This window comes from Lacerta agilis, chromosome 1 (genome assembly GCF_009819535.1).
Source record: "Lacerta agilis isolate rLacAgi1 chromosome 1, rLacAgi1.pri, whole genome shotgun sequence".
Taxonomy (NCBI): Eukaryota; Metazoa; Chordata; class Lepidosauria; order Squamata; family Lacertidae; genus Lacerta; species Lacerta agilis.
Window position 1 is genome coordinate 8,746,699 of NC_046312.1, and position 21,316 is coordinate 8,768,014.

Consider the following 21,316-nt stretch of genomic DNA (forward strand, 5'->3'; position numbering starts at 1 on the left):
CAGTCGGGCTCCCTCCTGTTGTGCCCATTCTTGCTCTTCAGGAGAATATTGAGGTTCCAAGTCTTCAGTGGTTATTTCTGGGATGAGTGCAGCCATGGTTGGAGGTGGTGATTGCATAGCTGCTTCTCGGGCAGCCTTGTCTGCCTTATGGTTGCCTCTGGTGACCAAATCCTTGCCTCGCCCATGTCCTTTGCAATGCATTACAGCAATCCTCTCAGGGGCCCACACCGCCTCTAATAGACTTTCCACTTCTTGTCCATACTTCAAGGCTTTTCCATGGGCTCCTATCAGACCTCTTTCCTTCCATAGAGCTCCATGCGCATGCAGGGTTAAGAAGGCATACTTTGAATCCGTATATATATTCGCCTTACATCCAGCTGCCAATTGCAGGGCTCTAGTGAGTGCAATTATTTCGGCCTTCTGGGCAGAGGTTCCCGGTTGCAGAGCTTCTGCCTCTACAATCTCATCGTTGGTCACCACAGCATACCCAGCCCTCCTAACGCCATTGGATACAAAGCTGCTCCCATCTGTGTAATATACAACATCAGGCTCTTTCAGGGGTTCATCTTTCAAGTCTGGTCTGCTAGAATAGACTTCGTCCATCACCTGGAGACAATCATGGTGTTCTATTTCCTCGTCGTCTGGTAGGGGCATCAGGGTGGCGGGGTTAAGGGTATTCACCACTCTTAGGTGCACTCTTGGGTTTTCACACAGCAGGCCCTGGTATTGGGCCATTCGGGGGTTTGTCAGCCAGTAGCTCCCTTTGTACTCCATGAGGGTGAGAACAGCATAGGGTACATTTACATTCATTTCTTGGCCAAAGGTGAATTTATCTGCTTCTGTCACCAAGACTGCAGTGGCTGCCACTGATCTCAGACAGGGTGGCCATCCTTTAGCCGTTGGGTCCAGTTGCTTTGAAAGATAAGCTACAGGCCGATTCCAGCTTCCTAGCTTCTGAGTCAAAACTCCAGCTGCCACGCCATTCTGCTCATGCACATACAGTTGGAAGGGCTTCTCTGGGTTTGGCAGCCTCAAGGCCGGAACCTCCATTAGGCATTTCTTAATAGTCTCAAAAGCCTCTTGCTGCTCTGGTCCCCACACAAAGGGTCTTCCTTCACTCCTCCTGTACTATCATTCAGGGACACTGAAGCCAGGTATTTAGCACCACCCTGCATTTCCCTAGGAAGTCCCACAACTGCTTCCTAGTGGTGGGCTCTCTTATGAGACATATGGCTTCTTTCCTCTGTGATGTGATATATTGAAGCCTAAATACTTGATTTCCTTCAGATACAATTTATGCCTTTCTCTGAGAGGCTTTGTATCCTGTCTCCCATAACAAGTATAACAGTTCTTCTGTAACTTCTTTTCCTTTTCTTCCAAGTTTTGGCCATCTTTACCAAAAAATTTTTAAAATCCTTGTGGCCAGAATCAAAGGGGTTTGAATAAGCCAAGATTCAATAATCAGTTCAAGTGTTTCTGGGCTCCTTCTGCCGCCCATCGTGGCAGGAAAGTGAGAGTAGTGTTTTAACTGAGACTGGCATAGCCTAGGACCTTACATTAAGAATTATATGCAGGATATTTTTGGCCAACTCTGGGGATTATCTTCAGCCCACACCCCTGGTGGAGCTTGGAGATTTTCAGGTATTTATTCTGTCACTTTTCCCAAGAGTAAATGGATGGGATTTTGTGATCAAGGCTGCCAAAAGTTCCTAAGAGTATTCTCTAGGCGCCATTAGTGACAATATGCTGGTCACTCGTGGAAATAGCTGCATTTCTGGTCCTTTGGGACAAAATAATTTGTGCCTGTACCTTGAGGGGACGTCTCTTTCCAGTGAGGGCACTGGGTATTTGGGCATATACAGGAACTGATGGGTGAGGTGGCATCCTTCAATTTGACATTCCAAATGCCTCCCTGAACAAATCACTTGTGGCTCCCACAATGTTCACTGATTCTAGGCTTTTGGATTGTACAGGCGTGGTTATAACAGAATACTGGGCTCCCAGCGAAATATCTCTGGTTGGTCCCTCTGGGGTATCTTCCTCCAAGCCCTCTTCTTCTTTGTCCTCTTCCTCTTCCTTCTCCTCTATTCTGGGGCCATTCTCACTTCCAGTGTGTCTCCCTTTTCTACATATGACACACTGCTTCCTTCCTAGCAACTGACCTTTTCACCGGCCTCTTCCTCGGGTCAGACCCCTCTGGCCTCACCCGGGTCACCAGTCCTAGGACGCTTGTTGCTTGGCCTTTCATCCTTACATACTCCTTCAATGCCTCTTCTACTGCTTTCTTCCAAGCGGCTGACCTCTTCACCGGCCTCTATCCCGGGCCTCTGGGCCCCTCTGGCCCTCCCGAGTCGCCGGTTCCCCTTAGGCCAAAGCTGCCGCCATAACTGCCGCCTTCTCCTTCATCCACTTCCTCTTTTCCTTCTTCTCCTCCTCCCCTCTATAGTCATACACTCGCTGGGCAATTGCCATCAATTCACTCCGGGACTTTCCTTGAAACCCATCCTGCTTTTGTATCTTTGTCCTTATATCTTTAGTGGATTGTGCGATAAATGAGCTATTGACCATCGCCGCATACTCGGGGAGGTCGGGGTCAAATGGAGTCCAGATTCTATAGGCTTCCATTAACCGTTCCAGAAAATCTCCAGGGCTCTCATCTGCCTTCTGGGTCACAGCCGAGACCTTGGACAGGTCTGTTGGCTTCCTAGCTGCCCTTCGAATACCTTGTAGGAGAGTTTCCCTATATGCTTTCAGGGCGTTTCGGTCTCCATCATTGTTTGCGTTCCATTTGGGATCAGACGATGGATATCGAGTGGGCCAATCTGTTTCTAACACTCTCTGTTCCTTCAAGTGTTCTAATGCTTGTTGATCTATCCTCCTTCTTTCCTCTGTGGTAAAAAGGGTATTCAGCAACTGCTGGCAATCTGGCCAGGTTGGTTCGTGGGCAGCGAAGATAGATGCCATTAAATCCACCATAGCTTTAGGTTTTTCACTAAAGGGTGGTGTGTGTACCTTCCAATTCATCAAATCTGTGGTGGTAAAGGGAACATACTGCATGGTGTACGTCCGAGGTGGGGGTCCACCATCGACTAAAGGTGCATCAGGTGGGGTGGATTGTTCCATACCACCCGAAGGGGGGCAATTAGGTCTTCTGGTGGTGCTTCCTTGCACCCTTTTGCATAGTCTTTCAGTGCCTGATTACGGGCCCTGCTGTAGGCTGCCGCTGCACTTCTATGCTTAGGATTGGAGGACCTATACCGGCTTATCTTTTCCCTTAATTCTCTGAGGTTTGGGTATATTTCTTCCAGGGTTTGGGTGTTAGGGACCTTCACCCTATTCCCCTGTCCCCCTTCTGCCCCAGCCGGTGGGTCTGCGTTCTGAGGCTGTTGTACTAGGGGCGCATAAGGGGGTGGCCGCGGAACCATAAGCTCCTCTTCTTGACTGTCCAGTACTGGCGGGTGTTTTGCTAACTTCTGTACACTGCAGATCTTAGCCCTTGGTGGCAATTTTCTGCACCCTCGCAGGCAAGGGGGATTATGGTCTACAGCATCCTTCCACGTTGAGATATATGGTATCTGGTCTGGATGATTGTCAATTATAGTCCGCCATAAGGGATTAATGAGATTCTCATCAAAGCTTCCCTCGGAGGGCCAGCCTGTACCCTGTGTTGGCCAGTCTACTTCACACAGGGATCGTAGGCGTTCTTTCCTCAACGGGAATCCCCAATCGTCGCCCTCTGTGGCTTCCTTCCAATGGTCCAGAAAACACTGGAGGGGAGTCCCTTTGCTGGACCCTCCTCCCATCCTGGGCTGCTGAGGTACTCCGCTCCTACCAAGGTACAATCACACACCTTTCTCCACACGTCGCTTGGCTAGTGGCACTAACGCCCCGGCCTCTCATGCATACACACAATCACTGGAGTACCTTATTCACACACCACACACATATACCTCCCAAAGTTTTCCCCCTTTTGTCCTTTCTTGCCTACCTACACATATCTATGTATCTACCTGCCCTACCTGTCCTACCTGCCCTACCTGTCCTACCTCTGCGTATATGGGTTCGCCAGAGGACCCCTTACCTGCTGGCTAATACCATACGCTGGGGAGAGATCAAGTCCCCCTTCCTCTAATTAATATAGAGGGTCAGTACTCACCAAAAGCCGGCTGTCTTCCCTGTCTCCCCGGTTCTTTGTCCGTTGCCACTCCTTGCAGGGCGGAGGGGGGTCAAGATGCCTTCTGATCCCTTCCAACTCTTAAGACTGAGGTGGTGCGCGTAAGGTCACAGGGCTGTTAACCTCCCACGCCCTGCATAGTAGGCAAGGGGCTGCCTCTGGTCGAGGGCTTAAGGCCCGATCCGAGTCACGGCACCAGAAATGTTACGCCTGTATGCCTTGACCCAATAAGACCAGACGAAAATATTTCAGGCAGCAAAGTTTTCAGAAAAAAGTCTCTTTATTGCAATAAGGTGCATTCAGTAAGCAAAAGGCAAATGCACACCCCACCTCCTGTGGGGCAAGCTTAAGTACTCTCTATGACATAGTAAAGCTCCTCCTAAATCCCTCCTCCTGGCCTATCAGAACTAATATTATAATACTGCGTTAGCAAATCAGAACATTTCCTTTGTCCGGCTGCCTTTGTCTGTTTCAAGCTGCTTTAGCCGCCAGGAGGTGCTATATGCTATTATTACAGTGCCTAAATGCCTAGCCGTTGACCTCCAACTGCACCTGGGACCTTATTTTGGCTTCTGCTGATGTTCACAGGAAATGGCTCGGTCAGGGGGTGAGTTGTGGTTAGCTACCCAGACAGAGTGTGGAAAAAGAGGAAGTCTGTGGTCGGCCGTTTACTGGCATTCTGCTGAACTGCTGAACTGCTGAAACTGCTGATATGTCTAAGTTTATCTAAGAAGCTGCAATGTAAGGATTTTAGCTGGCAAAGTTGAAGCAAAGTTCAAGCAAAGTTGAATCTCTAAAATGGAGTGGGGGCATCTCCGAAATGGGGTTCAGGGGCTCGTATCTTGGTGCCTCAGTAAAAACAAACAAACCTCAAAGCGGTTTACAAAGACAACAGAACAACAGGATTTTCTGCCAAATCAAAACATAAAAATTATTCTTTCGATCATTCAAAACATAAAATCAACAATAAACTAACAACAGGATTAAAACAAACATCCACATTCTACACATGTGGATAGGCTTGTCTAAACAAAAATGTTTTTAGCAGGTGCCAAAAAGAGTACAGTGAAGGCCCCTGCTTGACTTCAATAGGCAGGGAGTTCCAAAGGAACTAAAATACTGGTATCTTACAGATGGGGAATGGTTGTTACATGGCACCTTTAACAGTGCCAGTTCCGCGATCGAAGAGATCAAGTGGGCATATATGGAGATCTTGCAGGCAAACTGAACCCATTTTTTAAAAAAATAGGGTTGAGGGTCATTCCATCTCCCTGCTGAAGCAATATAGGCGTTTTATGTCCATGGAGCTATTTGCTATCCTAGGGTTGCCATATTTTGAACAGCAAAAAAGAGGGCACATTTGCCCACTTCTGCTTTTAACCACGGATCACTATGACAACTATCATTTTAAATACCCCTACTATATGTAGGATATAGAACAGGGGTGAGCTAACTTTTTCAGCAGGGGGCTGGCCCACTGCCCCTCAGACCTTGTGGCGGGTCGGACTATATTTTGAAGGGGGGAAATGAACAAATTCCTATGCCCCACAAATAGCCCAGAGATGCATTTTAAATAAAAGGACACATTCCACTCATGTAAAAACACGCTGATTCCCAGACCGTTTGCTGGCTGGATTTAGAAGGCGGTTGGGCCAGATCTGGCTCCTGGGCCTTAGTTTGCCTACCCATGCTATAGAAGCTGTGATATATTGCTGGTAGCAATGTCCTTAACTTTCAGCAACAAAATAATAACAATAATTTCTCCCTCACTTGCCACATGAAAGCATTTGGGCTCATGTTCACATCTTCTGTGAATGTAAGTGTGCACAGAACAATTTATTAAACCGTTTAACATGTACTTAAGGGCAGGAAGGTGTTGACTCTTGCCCTCCCAGACTCCTTCTTCAAGATCTTGTTTCTGAGCCAGCGTCCTTTTAGTTCAGTCGCATGAGAAGGGGTTTATACAGAATGTAGCTAGTTTAAGAATGTAGATGCTGCTCTGTTGTGATTCTCTGCTGCAGACAAGCTTAGCCGGGTGCTTTAGATCGAAGTCTAATGCAGTAGAAAATAAAATAAAATTTATTTTACTGTAAATTTAAAAAAAAACAAAGCTAAGAAATCCGGACGTTTTTTGCCAAATTTTAAAAATCCGCCTGGACAGAAATTTTAATCCTGAAAAAGAGGGTGTGTCTGGCAAAAAGAGGACATATGGCACCCAGACCTGGAAAAAGAGGATGTGTCCTGGGAAAGGAGGACATATTTCTGCCCAGCACTGAGCCTCTCCACAGAATCAGAGCACAGAGGCCGTTTCATACAGTAAAGAAACAAGAAAGAGCGGTCCAGGAAAAGAGAACGAATTCTAGCTCCTCCAGAAGCACAGGGGGTGTATCTGAAGACGGATGGGAGCCAGTGTTTCCGTTGTTATGGCGACAGGCAAGAAACACAGACAGGCCTTAGGCGGGCTGTGCTTTGCCCTTTTCAGAGAGAAGGCGAGGGATGCCAAGCCGGACTAGAGGACTCAGGTGCTTCACCTAAGCGAGCCTTGAAGCAAAGTCTCCCAGAGGCTGGAGATGGTGTCAGGAAGGAGATGGTGAAAGTTAAGAGGATGACAAAGTCAAGCGGAGAGGCACCCAAAAGAGCTGGGGGGGTGGGGGGATAGGGGAGAGAAGAAGAAGAGTTTGGATTTGATATTATTTCACTACCCGAAGGAGTCTCAAAGCGGCTAACAATCTCCTTTCCCTTCCTCCCCCACAACAAACATTCTTTGAGGTGAGTGGGGCTGAGAGACTTCAGAGAAGTGTGACTAGCCCAAGGTCACCCAGCAGCTGCATGTGGAGGAGCGGGGAAGCGAACCCGGTTCACCAGATTACGAGTCTACCACTCTTAACCACTGCACCACACTGGCTCAAACAAACAAACAAACAAACAAGTGAAAGCAAAGTGATCAAAAGAGGAAGGAGATTTTTGGGAGCTGTAGTTTGTTGAGGGGGAATAATAGTTAGGAGACCCTGTATTATCCCTCACAGAGCTCCCTAGGAAAAGGGATTGATTGTTAAACCATTCTGGATATTGTAGCTCTGCAAGCGGGACTTGGGGTCTCTAAACATGCAACGACACTTCCCAGAATCCTTTGGGGGAAGCCATGCTTGTTTAAAGTTACATGAGTAACTTTAACATGAGGAACCTTAACATGAGTCCACAGTGTGATGCAGCAGCAAAAAAGCTATTTTAGGCTGCATCAACTGAAGTATAGTGTCCAGATCAAGGGAAGTAATAGTACCACTCTATTCTGCCTTGGTCAAACCACAGTTCCCAGGATTATTTGAGGTAAGCCATTCACTGTTTAAAGTGGTATGATACTGCTTTAAACAGTATACAGTAAAAAGGTAAAGGACCCCTGGATGGTTAAGTCCAGTCGAAGGCGACTATGGGGTTGCAGCGCTCATCTCGCTTTCAGGCTGAGGGAGCCGGCGTTTGTCCACAGACAGCTTTCCAGCTCATGTGGCCAGCATGACTAAACCACTTCTGGTGCAATGGAAGACTGTGACGGAAATCAGAGCGCATGGAAACACCGTTTACCTTCCCGCCGCAGTGGTACCTATTTATCTGTTTGCACTGGTTATCCAGTGATGGCCAAACTTGGCCCTCCAGTTGTTTTGGGACTACAACTCCCATCATCCCTAGCTAACAGGACCAGTGGTCAGAGATGATGGGAATTGTAGTCCCAAAACAGCTGGAGGGCCATGTTTGGCCTTCACTGGGTTTATGCTTTCAAACTGCTAGGTCGCTAGGGTTGCCATATTTGAACAAGTGAAAATCCGAACACAAAAGTTGTCGAGCTTTTTTGGGGGGGATACTGCTTCTGGCTGCAGTATTCTGTGTATGTCCGGACATATGGCATATGCAAATTACAGACGTATGGCAGCCCTAAGGTTGACAGAAGCTGGGACAGAGCAACGGGAGCTTACTACCATTGAGCGGATTCGAACTTCCAACCTTCCGATCTTCTCCCCTCCCCCCCCCCCGCCCTATGGCAATGTGGGACGGGGAGCAAGCGAGATCACTCCAGTCAGGAGTGGGTGACTATTCACCCCTTGAGATTTCAGGGGGAATTTTTTTATGGCAATGGGTTAGAAACTGGGCAGTTGCAGAGGAGCTGTTTCCCCCCGTTTCCAGTTCTATAGTGTTGTAGTGGTTTTAAAATTTGCCTCTCGGAACAGGCTGTCACAACAAATAAGCTAGAAAAGGAACAACAAACCAAAAATGACTGCAGTGCAGCTTTAGAAAAAAAAGCCTCCCCAAACATTTTGCTATTGGAAACTTTATCTGTGAGCAAGGCTTGAACTGGATGACTTATTGGGGGAAATTTCTTTTCCCCTCCCCTCCCCAGACGTAATGTATTGACTAGGGTGGTAATGTTGGTCTTCTTTTGCTTGTCATTAAGATCTGTTTCTCTTTTTCCTTGTTCCTCGTTCCTTCTCTTTTGAATTGCTGACTCTGCTTGGCTCTTCTCCCCTTTTAAATCTTCTGCAAGTAGTTACCGGTATTTGTCTCCTGCCTGGGCCTGGGCCTGTTTTCCAACCTCACTGTCTGAAGTTGGATCCCATTGCTCTTTTCCTCTTCCTGATATTGCAGCGAAGGTCTCATTCAGCACAGCGGTGTGATCCTGGGGGGGGGGGGCGACGGCACGATCCTCCTGTGGAGAGCCAGTGTGGTGTAGTGGTTAAGAGTGGTAGACTCGTAATCTGGGGAACCGGGTTTGCGTCTCCGCTCCTCCACATGCAGCTGCTGGGTGACCTTGGGCTAGTCACACTTCTCTGAAGTCTCTCAGCCCCACTCACCTCACAGAGTGTTTGTTGTGGGGGAGAAAGGGGAAGGAGAATGTTAGCCGCTTTGAGACTCCTTCGGGTAGTGATAAAGCGGGATATCAAATCCAAACTCTTCTTCTTCTTCCTGGCGGGGGGCTGATCGCAGCGATCCACCCAGGGGGGATTTTGGCACACACCTCCAATTGGGATTGCATTGGGGCGAACCGCCCCCACTGCACCCCCCTTGGTACGCCTCTGATTTACACCACACATTTATAGCGCAAGGAGACCACGTGAAACAACCACGGCTATAGTTTACCTCCACGGTGCCACAATTCCCAACAGAGGAGCCATTATTGGATGCTGGGCTATATTGGTTTTTGCTGACTTTTTATGTATAAAGTGCTTCCCATCACATTTGCTTTCGACTACATCGTAGGGATTGATGGTTGTTCCCAAATGACAGTGACTCAAAGAACACAATAGGTGCTGTTCAACTGAATTTTACTAAGAGCAGACTTACTGAAATGCACGGCCCTAACTTACCTCTGTTGATTTCAGAGGGTCTACTCTGAGGAAAGTTGAATACCACCTGCATGGTATTCATGTAACTCATGATAGGATCAGTGGTTCCCATTGTGGGCAGTGACACCCTCTGTGGGGGGGATTACCTGGGGAGGGCATTAAGAGGCTAGGGGGCACCAGGGGGGAGCTGTAAATAACTCTGTCTCTGAAAAGTGGATATTGCTGAATTAAATGAAATAGTTTTCACTGGATTTTGAATAAATGTGTAATCAATGGTCACTGTTTTGAATTTTATTGTGTTATTTATCTTCCTTGGTGGGTCATGCAAACTGCTATTTTGAATGATGCTTTTTAGGGGGGGCGTAGTGGGCGCTGGGGATGAGTTTATGGAACCAGGCAGGGTGGCCTGAAAATATTTGGGAACCACCGGTCTGGATGATTCAAGCATCACTTGGGGAGGGCAGGGGGAACCACTGAAAACAGAATTTGTGGTAGCATCTATGTTGGTGTGTGTGTGTGTGTGTGTGTGTGTGTGTGTGTATTCGGTTTTACAATTGAAAATACTCATTTAAACATCCTTAAAATATCAATGACTTCTCTTCTTCTCTTTCCATGGTTCATTTTGCGTATCATAAATCCCTGCATATTTTACAAAAACTAAACCATCCAGTATTCCATTATTACATCCATAAAAAACTTATTCGCACTGTTGAATTTATCTTAATGCTGCCCACATTTTCAAGTGTACACAGTCCCCCCCCCCAATATATTCAATAAATGTTTCCCAATCTTCTCTAAACGTATGTTCTTGTTTTCTTATTCTGTATGTTAAATCTGCAAGCTGCGCATATTCCGTCAGTTTAAGTTGCCATTCTTCTTTGGTTGGGGCCTCGCTCGATTTCCATCTTGGGGCTAACAAAACACGGGCCGCAGTAGTGGCATACATAAATAACCTTTTTTTGTTGGTGTCGATCTTCAACTTGTTGTCACGCTTCCTTTTTGTCTCAATTTACCACCTGCCAACTGACGTGTGTCTCCGCTGTTGCAGAGATCTGAAGCTGGATAACGTGTTGCTCGATCACGAGGGCCATTGCAAGCTGGCCGACTTTGGGATGTGTAAAGAAGGAATCCGCGACGGGGTCACCACGGCGACCTTCTGTGGAACACCTGACTACATCGCCCCAGAGGTACAGGAAAGATGTGGCCTGGGCAGGAGCCCTGCTCTCTCAAACCCTGCATTTCCCCACCAGGCTAGGCTCGGCAGTGCAGAAACCGAGCTAGGCCAGCTTATGTGGCAGAATAAATTATTCCAAATTAGAAATATTTGCACAGTATTTGCGAGGCGTTTGGGTATATGCTTGCACAGGGTTTACATATGTAGTTGCCTCAAACCCGTGAGACTCTTCTGCATGCAGTAGGGATGTTGTTCTGCCAACAGGACAGCGGTTCTGTGCATGCACCCAGAAGCTCACTGCATGCAGATAAAGCAGTGTGCATGAGTAATGAACAGTTTACTTCCATCACTTCTTGTCGTAAGTCGTTGCTTGATGCTGCAATCATCCCATGGTGACCAGGCAAATGTGAACCAGGACTTGATTGCTTGACATTTATGTGGGTTGGAGAATGCTGTACTCGAATTTCCATCACACTGCAAAGGATTTTGATCATGCAACATGTGTTAATTAGCTAGCCAATGCCAGGACGTCTGTGCTGTCTATGACTGTCCTTGCAAATCAGTCCCTTCAGGCGTTAATACAATCATCTCAGCAATTACCGCCCATTTGCTGCTGTAAAAGGTTAAAGGTGTGCCTGTTTAACATATATTTAAGCTGGTCTAAACCACTGAGCCTCTTGGGCTTGCCAATCAGAAGGTTGGCGGTTCGGATCCCCGCGACGGGGTGAGCTCTCGTTGCTTGGTCCCAGCTCCTGCCAACCTAGCAGTTCAAAAGCACACCAGAAGGTGCAAGTAGATAAATAGGTACCACTCTGGCAGGAAGGTAAACGGTGTTTCCGTGCGCTGCTCTGGTTTTGCCAGAAGTGGGCTTAGTCATGCTGGCCACAAGACCTGGAAAAACTGTCTGCAGCGAGATGAGCACCGCAACCCCAGAGTTGCCTGTGACTAGACTTAACTGTCAGGGGTCCCTTTACCTTTACCTTTCTTTATCTACCAAAGCAACTTGTTGGATCTGATTGCCATTAAACTCCCATCTTATGGTTTTTCTCCTTTCCATACCTGCCAGCCAAGATTTCACTTCCTGCTTCTGAAGTGGGTTTGAGTTTCTGAAAGCTTATTCTAAAGTTCAGTTGGAAGAGCATAGGACTCTTAATCTCAGGGTTGTGAGTTCGAGTCCCACATTGGGCAGGGGGTTGGACTAGATGACCCTTGCAGTCCCTCCCAACTCTCATGATTCTATGAGAGAAGTGTGCCTGAGTCTAGTTGATCCTTGTGGTCCCTTCCAACTCTACAATTCTATGACTCTAATACATTTGTTAGGTTTCACTTGACTCCTTGCGATTGCTTTTGCTGCAAGAGCCTAACATGGCTGCTCTTCTGGAAACAGTTACGAAATCTCACTGGGCTTTGATCTGTGATCCTCTTTCACATATGCATGCCATCCCTCGGTGTTGCAGTCCTCAACAGGCACGGAATGAGAATGACTGTGTAGCACTGTTGATTTTGACCCCTGCTCATCTCACGGCAGATTTTACAAGAGATGCTGTATGGCCCCGACGTCGACTGGTGGGCAATGGGAGTGCTGCTCTACGAGATGCTCTGTGGCCACGCTCCCTTTGAAGCTGAAAATGAAGATGACCTCTTTGAGGCCATCCTTAAGGATGAAATCTCCTACCCGTCTTGGCTCCCAGAAGATGCTGTTTCAATTCTGAAGGCCGTATGTATACACTTCCACTTGGCATGATTGTCTTGTTTGCACAACTTTCTTCTGACTTACATATTTTGCTAAACAGTAAGAGTCGTCCCCCTTTTCTTCCTAATGTCTCAACAAACGAAACAGATGTGTAAAAATGTTACATGGAAAAATAGGAGAGAGACATTGCATATACTTTTGTAAAACAAGAAAATCCTTAATTAAAAAAAACAAAAAAACAGCAAGAGTCGGTAGGAATTTAAAAATATCCCTGTTCATCCAGGCATTTGCAGAGGAGGGCAGCCAAGATGATAAAGGGTCTGGAAACCAAGCCTGATGAGGAATGGTTGAGGGAGCTGGGGAGGTTTCACTGAGAAGACTGAGAGGTGATGTAACAGCCGTCTTCAAATATCTGAAGGGCTGTCACATGGAAGATGGAGCAAGCTGGTTTTCTGCTGCTCCAGAGGGTAGGATCCGAATCAACGGATTCAAATGACAGGAAAGTAGATTCTGACTAAACATTAGGGAGAACTTTCTGATGGTAAGAACAGACTCCCTCGGGAGGTGGTGGACTCTCCTTCCTTGGAGGTTTTTTAAGCAGAGGTTGGATGGCCATCTGCCAGGGATGCGTTAGCTGAGATTCCTGTCTTGCAGGGGGTTAGACCAGATGACCCTCAGGGTCCCCTCCAACCCTACAATTCTCTGATTCTATGATTCTATGAAAGATACTGTTCCTGGCAACCTTGGAAATATCAGCTGTGGGGATATATGGCTGTTTTAAAATGTTCTCGGGTGTTGTCTGTCTCGCCAGAGTGGTGCATGCTCTGGTTATCTCCCGCTTGGACTACTGCAATGCGCTCTATGTGGGGCTACCTTTGAAGGTGACCCGGAAACTGCAATTAATCCAGAACGCGGCAGCTAGACTGGTGACTGGGAGTGGCCGCCGGGACCACATAACCCCGGTCCTGAGAGATCTATATTGGCTCCCAGTACGTTTCAGAGCACAATTCAAAGTGTTGGTGCTGACCTGTAAAGCCCTAAACGGCCTCGGTCCTGTATACCTGAAGGAGCGTCTCCACCCCCATCATTCAGCCCGGACACTGAGATCCAGCGCCAAGGGCCTTCTGGCGGTTCCCTCACTGCGAGAAGCAAAACTACAGGGAACCAGGCAGAGGGCCCTGTGGAACGCCCTCCCATCAGAAGTCAAGGGTATAAACAACTACCTGACATTCAGAAAATACCTGAAGGCAGCCCTGTTTAGGGAAGTTTTAAAACTGTGATATTTTAAATGTATTTTAATATTTGATGGAGGCCGCCCAGAGTGGCTGGGGAGACCCAGCCAGATGGGCGGGGTACAAATAATAAATTATTATTATTATTATTATTATTATTATTATTATTATTATTGCCATTGTTTTGATTCTGTAAAATTGCATTGTTTTGCTCTTTTGGTAGTTCATCTGGGCGAATGGACCATGGTCCCACCAGTCTCAGTCTGCCCCCAGCCAACCCCCACCTTCCTTGCTTACAACTGGTCAGGATGTGGCTGTCTGCCTGTCACTGCCTCGGTCTCTACCTAATGCAGATCTTCCCTGCCTTTTGCAGGGAACAAGCCACTACTGGGCAATAACTGTTTTCATGAAATGTTGAGTTCACGAGTATTGTCCCTCGCAGCTACCCAAAAGGGGTGTGGGGCCAGGGAGGCAGGAGCAGAAGCGTAGAATTGGAAGGGACCAAGAGGATCACCTAGTCCAACCCCTAGCAATGCAGGAATCTTTTGCTCAACATGGGACTTGAACCCACGACCCTGAGATTAAGAGTCTCATGCTCCACCGACTGAGATATTCCAAAAGACAAGTCTGCAGTTCCAAGTTTGCTGCTCCTTTGAAGGCAACCTCTTTCCCTTGGGCAGCAGAGCTGTTTTTCTTAGGAACCATCTGACTTTCTCCAGATTCCTCTTTGTGCTGAAGTCTTTCTTAGAAGGTCACTTCTCTTCCTGGAATGTTCCTGAGAACATTCTCTAGCAGGAAAGCGGCAGTGACCTATAATGCACAAGGGGGAAAACTGAGCAAGGTTCCAATAATTCCTAACTTGCTCTGGCTTCAGTTATTTGTTTTTGATGAACAATTTATTGTCAGCTTTCCAAGGCAAATAACATTTCCAAACAATAGAATAATCACTGGCCACTGTAAAAACAGGATGCTGAACTAGATTGGTGATAGGCCTGCGCCAACAGGTCTCTTCTTACATTCTTATAAAAGAATCTGAACACCGATAGCCTACAAATCAATATGGCTGACTTGTTGTTCAGTCGTTCAGTCGTGTCCGACTCTTCGTGACCCCATGGACCAGAGCACGCCAGGCACGCCTATCCTCCACTGCCTCCCACAGTTTGGCCAAACTCATGCCAGTCGCTTCAAGAACACTGTCCAACCATTTCAAGGACAGGAACGGATTCCCAGGGACTGCAGGCTGTGCTTCCTGGTTGATCCAAATCAACTTCATGGCAGGGTCACGAGAGGAAAGGGAAGAGTTTGCACTGACCACAAGATTTGGTTTGGTCCTCAATTCAGGGCTTTGTAAAAACAGCCTGATTCACCTCACACTCATTTAGTGGCTGACCAGTTTGGTTTGGGGGTCCAAATCTAATTTGTCATCCCCACTTTCCCCACTTCACTCCTGGGAATTCTAGGTGGATATAACTTCTTTCCTTTTTGACAAAAGTGGGTGGAATTTGCAGGCTGGACCCTCCAGAGTGTGTGAAGCCTGTCAGATTTCAGGCAAATAAATCTGAGGGCTTTTGTGACAGGCAACTCTAAAATGTGACCTTTAAGTCTTTAAGCTTTTTTTTTAACTGGAGGGAAATTGCATGAAGTTTTTAGGCAAAGGTGTCCCTTCTGAGGGCATAAGCCAAATGTAGATGGGAGAAATTCACATTTAAACTCAGTAGGAATTACATCTCAGTAGGCCGGTGCAGAATTGGGCTTTTAACCACCTGCTTAGCTTACTTAAGCTGTTCCCAAGCTGAGTAGTAAAACAGCAACCTTTCAAAACTAGTAAGGGGTATCTGCTTGGCAAAACAGAGTTCTCCATGCAGAGCAGATTTCACTAAGGGGAGTGTGATTAGGTATTTCTCAACAGGAAAAGGTACCAGGAAGGAGATCAAATCAGTCTGTGGTTTACAGTGTCAAAAAGGAGAGTTCTCACTGACTCACAAGGGGCAAAGTTCACGCTCTGGGCTGCAGATGGGAATTTCTGGTGTGAGCTGTTGCTGCTGCAAAGTTCACGCCCTGAATTTTGGAGAGCTCTTTTGGATATTTGGATTTTGGAGAGTGGGGTGGTCTCCAGGGCACCCAGTACATTTCCCAGCAGAAATGGAACCCCAGGTCTGACTCCAGTCCGCTTCAGTTTATCTGTCTTACTTTCCAACCACAAGCAAAGCACATAATGAGCAGCAATTTTCCCTGCTTCTCTCCACCCACTTTCCTTACATAATAATCAGATGAAATTGCTTACAGGACATTCAGCCTCCAGTCCTGGGGCAACGTGGAAGGAAGTCTTAATTAGAGTAATTGCTCTGTTTAAATAACTATTCTCTCTTTGTTTAAAGGCCAATGGATGTTGGAGCGAACCTCTCCTCTCCCCTTCTCCTGCCTTTCTCTTCCCTTCTGATCTAATCCATCCCTCATTCTTTCCGGCCATTCATTTAATGACTATCTCTCCCAGATATTTCTCCTCCTTCTTTATTTTACAAGGGCAATTAGAGGGCAGATTCTGGCTCATCTCTCCTTCTTTCGTTGTCACTGCTTTTGTAACAAGGAATTTACAGCACTTTGCTGAGGGCAACAAGGGGAGCTAGCTTCCCACACACATACTTTGCAATTTTTTTTACAAGGCACCATGAAACTTTTCACCAACGTCATTAAATCAGCATCAGACCCAGCATGCATAACTACAGTATCCAGATTTTTTTGGCAGTTTTGCAGAAGCTCAGGGGCGAAATGTGGCCTTCCATACCTCCCTATCCGGCCCTCGGGATCCTTCTCAGGCCACACCCCCTTCTCCCCAGGCCATTCCACTTCAGAAGCCCTGGTTTGCACCCTGCTTTGCTGTTTTTGCCTGGCTGGAATGTGTCGTTGAACTCTGGTAACGTCTCTTGCTTGCCTGGGTGGAGGGCAGAGAGGAGTCTGTGTGCAAACTAGCCTTCTGTACAAGGGCAAAATTAACATTCATTGCTCTGCCAACTTTTGCATCTTGCCCTGCCCACAACTTGCACAGGAGTGGCCACTGAGCCTAGAAGGAAAAGCAGGTCTCCAGCTGAAAAAGGCTCCCCACGCACTGGCTTAAAGTGATTACAAGCAGAGGGTTGGACTAGATCAGTGTTTTTCAACCTTTTTTGGGCAAAGGCACACTTGTTTCATGAAAAAAATCACGAGGCACACCACCATTAGAAAATGTTTAAAAAAATTAACTCTGTGCCTATATTGACTATATATAAAGTAATTCTCTTGAATAGGAATCAAATAAACACAAAGAAAGTATTTTATAATTACTTTATTATGAAATAGTAAGTAAACAGAAATATGAAAAATTATAAAATACTTTATTCAGTGTGCAACCAGGGCCTGTTTGGCTGAACACAAAGCTGATATTCTGGCTGGAATTTTTCCCAAGGCACACCAGGCAACATCTCGCGGCACACTAGTGTGCCGCGGAACAGTGGTTGAAAAACATTGGACTAGATGACCCTTGGTGTCCCTTCCCACTCTACACTCCTATTATTCTAATAACAGAAGTATTTAATTTGGTTCAGAAACGGTATCAATTGGTCATCAAATGTCTTGGCAAACAGCAATGGTTTTTAATTCCTCCTGAACTCTAAATGTGAGGGGGGCGGAAAACAGGTGCACTTCATTAGGCAGGGCATTCCACAATTCCACAAATGGGGAGCCACCACTAAGAAGGCCCCGCCACTCGTTGATGTCAACAGGGCTTCCCCCAGCATCTGCAGATAAGCAAGGGAAGACCCCTGTCAGAATTTCTGGAGACTCACTGCCCGTCAGAGCAGACAGTTCTCAGTTACATGGACCAAGGATACAGCAGCTTAATAGGACCTGATAGTGGATGGCTAAGAGCATCACTTTCTTCCTTGCTAATCCTCTCTTCTTCTTTTTGCAGTTCATGACCAAGAACCCCAAAATGCGCCTAGGCAGCAGTGCCTTGGGTGGAGAGAATGCTATCCTACTGCACCCATATTTTAAGGAATTGGATTGGGATCTGCTGAACCAGCGTCAGATAGAGCCGCCTTACCGTCCTCGGATTGTGAGTGTTTAGAATTTTGTCAAGTGTGCATGTACTCAGAAGTAGATACTATGCATTACATGAAAAAGTTCCCCAGATTCAATCCCTGGCAGCTAAGGATTGAACCTGGTACCTTCTGCATGCAAAGCGTAACCACATTCACATCAATGACCTGGTTTGCTCATAACACCAAACCACAGTTTACTGTGTTGCATTGGGCAGTGGCCCAACTGAACTGTGGGTTATTAAACGGTGGCTCAAAGTTATTGGTGAACCCTGCTCAGTAGCTTAACAATGCTTTGTTTGCTGCCAGCAAACTACAATCTGAAACTAGCGTTTGTTTACAAACCTTGGGTGTTACGTGTGAATCAAGCACCCTCAGTTAACCATGGTTTACTTGGTCATCCCATCCCATCACCAAGTGACAAAACAAACATTGGAGAAACAAGAATTGTTTGATAGTCTGTGGGACAACCTGTTAAGAAAACCATGGTTTAGAGTTATGTGCAAACCAGGCTAGTATATTGTTTTCCTGGGATAAGCCTTTCATGTAATATTTTGGGCTAGATGGTTGTTGGTTTTTTGGGTTGGGTACACACTATACATTTAAAACACATGCCAAAAATTTAGGAACTGTTGTTTACCTATATACCTGTAGAGCTAGTATCCCAATACTCTTTGAAAAAAACTACAGTTCCCAGGATCCTTTGGGAGTAATGTGTTTCAAATTTGCTTTAAATGTCTGGTGTGCATGCAGCCATTTCTGTAATCCAGGGGTGCTTTTAACAGAAAAGCTGAGTACAGCTAATTTCTAATTCAGGTGAAACTCGAAAAATTAGAATATCATGGAAAAGTCCATTTATGTAAGCAATTGTTTCCATTAGCTACTGGAGTTTAATGTATGAGATAGACTCATGACATGCAAAGAGAGATATGTCAAGCCTTTGCTTGTTATAATTGTGATGATTATGGCGTACAGCTGATGAAAACCCCAAAGTTGAAATTGTTAATTTGGGGTTCTCATCACATGTACACCATAATCATCATAATTATAACAAATAAAGGCTTGACATATCTCACTTTGCATGTCATGAGTATCTCATATATTAGTTTCACCTTTTAAGTTGAATTACTGAAAGAAATGAACCTTTCCACCATATTCTAATTTTTCGAGTTTCACCTGTATATAAGCCTAACAGATTTGACCCAGGCTTAAATTACTCATGCTAAGGTCCTGTAGAAATCACTGTGTTAACTACCTTTTCACACTGGTTTCTATGTGGTGTAAGTACTTAGTCAGGATCCTGCCCAATTTTTAGAAAATCACAATGCCAATTTTTCAAAATCCTCAAAATACTGAGAAACTAATGTGAATGTCACCCTTGTTAATAGGTAGGGGTGGAGCGGAAGAGAACGAAAACCTAATATATTTGTTTTATATTTGCATATGACAGAAATCGAAAGAAGATGTGAGCAACTTCGATCCCGAATTTTTAAAAGAGGAGCCCATATTAACTCCCATCGAAGAAGGAATTCTTTCTATGATTAACCAAGACGAATTTAAAAACTTTTCTTACACAGACCCAGAACTAGAGTCGTCTTAGCCACATTTGGGGGTGCCGACTGGCCTCTCCTCCTGAGAAAGAGGAACAGTGGCAATTTAGGCTTTCCTGAAAATTTGTCCAGCTGGGAGATCGAAACCCGACAGCCTAATATTAATGCCTTGCAGACAAGAGAAGCACTGTTAGTTTAATATCGGAGCAGAGGGACTGTCCTGGAATTTTTGAAGCAGCAAGAACAAATATTTATAGCAGGGCAACGAATCTCCTTCGGTAAATGGATGGTGTGGATGTGGGAAGAAGAAGTTATTTGACCTCGTTGACTCGGGACAGCTGGCTGGGAAATTCGACTTTGTCTGGGGAGTCACCAGAAGGGTGAAATAAACTCTGAGCCAGGCCAGTTTTTATACAGCACTGACTTCCTGCAAAGCACCTTCCACAAAACAGGGGTAACAAAAAGAGGGGAGCCAATGACTGGGTCGAACTGCATCAAGAAAAACGTTGTGCATGGCATTACCTTGGTTAAAGAATTTATATAGTATACAGTTCTTCCTCCGAGGAAGAATGCTGTCGATCCCCTCCTGGGCAAAAAAATGGGTCTCTGAAATGTTTCAGGCTTCCATTTGAAGAGATATTTCATTGCACAGATTGTAAAAAACATTTTTTTTAAAAAAACTATCCTCGAGGCAAGGAAGTCTTCCATGGTATATAGGCCCAGATCCATGCCCGGTTCTGATTCGTTGTATGCTAGTGGTGGCTCCGGATGGGAATGTACTCTCTTCATTTCCATCACGTGCGTCCTGTCAACTAAAATTAGGATAAAACATGTTTTCATATCTTCTCTGAGAAAGAGAGAGAGAGAGAGAGAGAGAAGGAGGAGGAGGAGAGAATGAATCTTCCTTGCTGAGTTGGGGTGCAAGTTTGTGGCTGTTGTTAACAGAGTGAGACCACCTGCTACCTCTCTGTGTTAGAGACTTCCCTTTGTGCCACAATCTGTAGGCGCAGGTCCGTGCTTTCCAGCCATGCGTCAAGAGCAGGGTGTTTTTCCCCCCTCTCCCACTGCTTTCCTCGGGAAACCTGGCTGTTGACTGCTGAATCTGAGAAAACACCAATCCGCAGGAAACCCAGTTGACTTTGTTGTGATTCACCAGTAAACTGGTGGGACAAAAACAAAACCTTGCTTGGACCCATGCCTACAAAGTCTGGATAAGCCCTTACTAACCGTAAGATGAGAGGGAATTTATTTCCTGCGTTTGTCAAATAACTGAGATGATCTGGGGATCCCTAATCATTTTCTTCTCCCATCCTCCGTGCTTCTTGTCCCGTTTAAAACAGACTGTGTAAAGATCTCTCTGCCTTTTACCTCAAAGAGGATTTTTATCCTGATTACCTGGGGGGTGGGGGGGAATGGATGTTTTCTTCAGGGCTCATTAAAAACAGAAGGGGAAAAAAACTGAAGCCAAAATGGTGGTCCCTCAAATTATTTCGTCACTGGTGGCATGACCTTTCCACCAGGTTACCCAGCTTGCAACTCAGGACCTCATTTTGGGACATAGCAGGGAAATTTCACACAAGCGGAAGGTCAGGTTCTTAAGCCACAGCTGCTTGGTTCTTAATGTGCTTCTGCATACCAGTTGCAGGGAATCAGAAGTGTGGGGGGGGGGTTGTTGGTTTCAGGGCCCCCTTGCAGGCTTCCAGTGGGCACCTGGTTGGCTAGTTTGAGAACAGGACGCTGGACTAGATGGGCCATTGGCTTACAGGGTTCCTCTTGTTTTCTTACGTTCTTAAGTTGATTAAAAGTATATTTATTTGAAGGAGGAACATTAGTTTGTATGGGTTAAGTGGGGTACTGATTTCGGCTAGCAGACTGTATTCAGTACAGGTGTGTGATCCCCAACTTATGTGTGTGTGTGTGTTATATTCCGGGCCCCAACGTGAAATTGTGTATAGTGGGGAAATTGTGGGGAGGAGAGAGAGCAGGAGGAGAGAGAGGCAACTTGGAAATTGTCTGTGGGCCTCTTCCCCTATCCTTAGCCTGCCTGCTTGCCTGAGGGGAGCCAGAGCACATGGCAACAGCAGCTG

The 21,316-nt window shown here is 46.1% G+C and overlaps 1 protein-coding gene across 1 annotated transcript in view; it reads left to right on the forward strand.

Annotated features, from left to right (window-relative positions):
• Positions 1-19,899, forward strand: part of PRKCH (protein kinase C eta) — a 94,015-nt gene extending 74,116 nt beyond the window's left edge. Inside the window, exons 11-14 of the mRNA XM_033173987.1 lie at positions 10,556-10,694; positions 12,210-12,398; positions 17,553-17,696; positions 19,130-19,899. Coding sequence (XP_033029878.1) covers positions 10,556-10,694; positions 12,210-12,398; positions 17,553-17,696; positions 19,130-19,279 — 622 coding nt within the window. The 3' untranslated portion in view covers positions 19,280-19,899. The remainder of the gene's footprint in view (positions 1-10,555; positions 10,695-12,209; positions 12,399-17,552; positions 17,697-19,129) is intronic.
• The last annotated feature ends 1,417 nt before the right edge of the window (positions 19,900-21,316 follow it).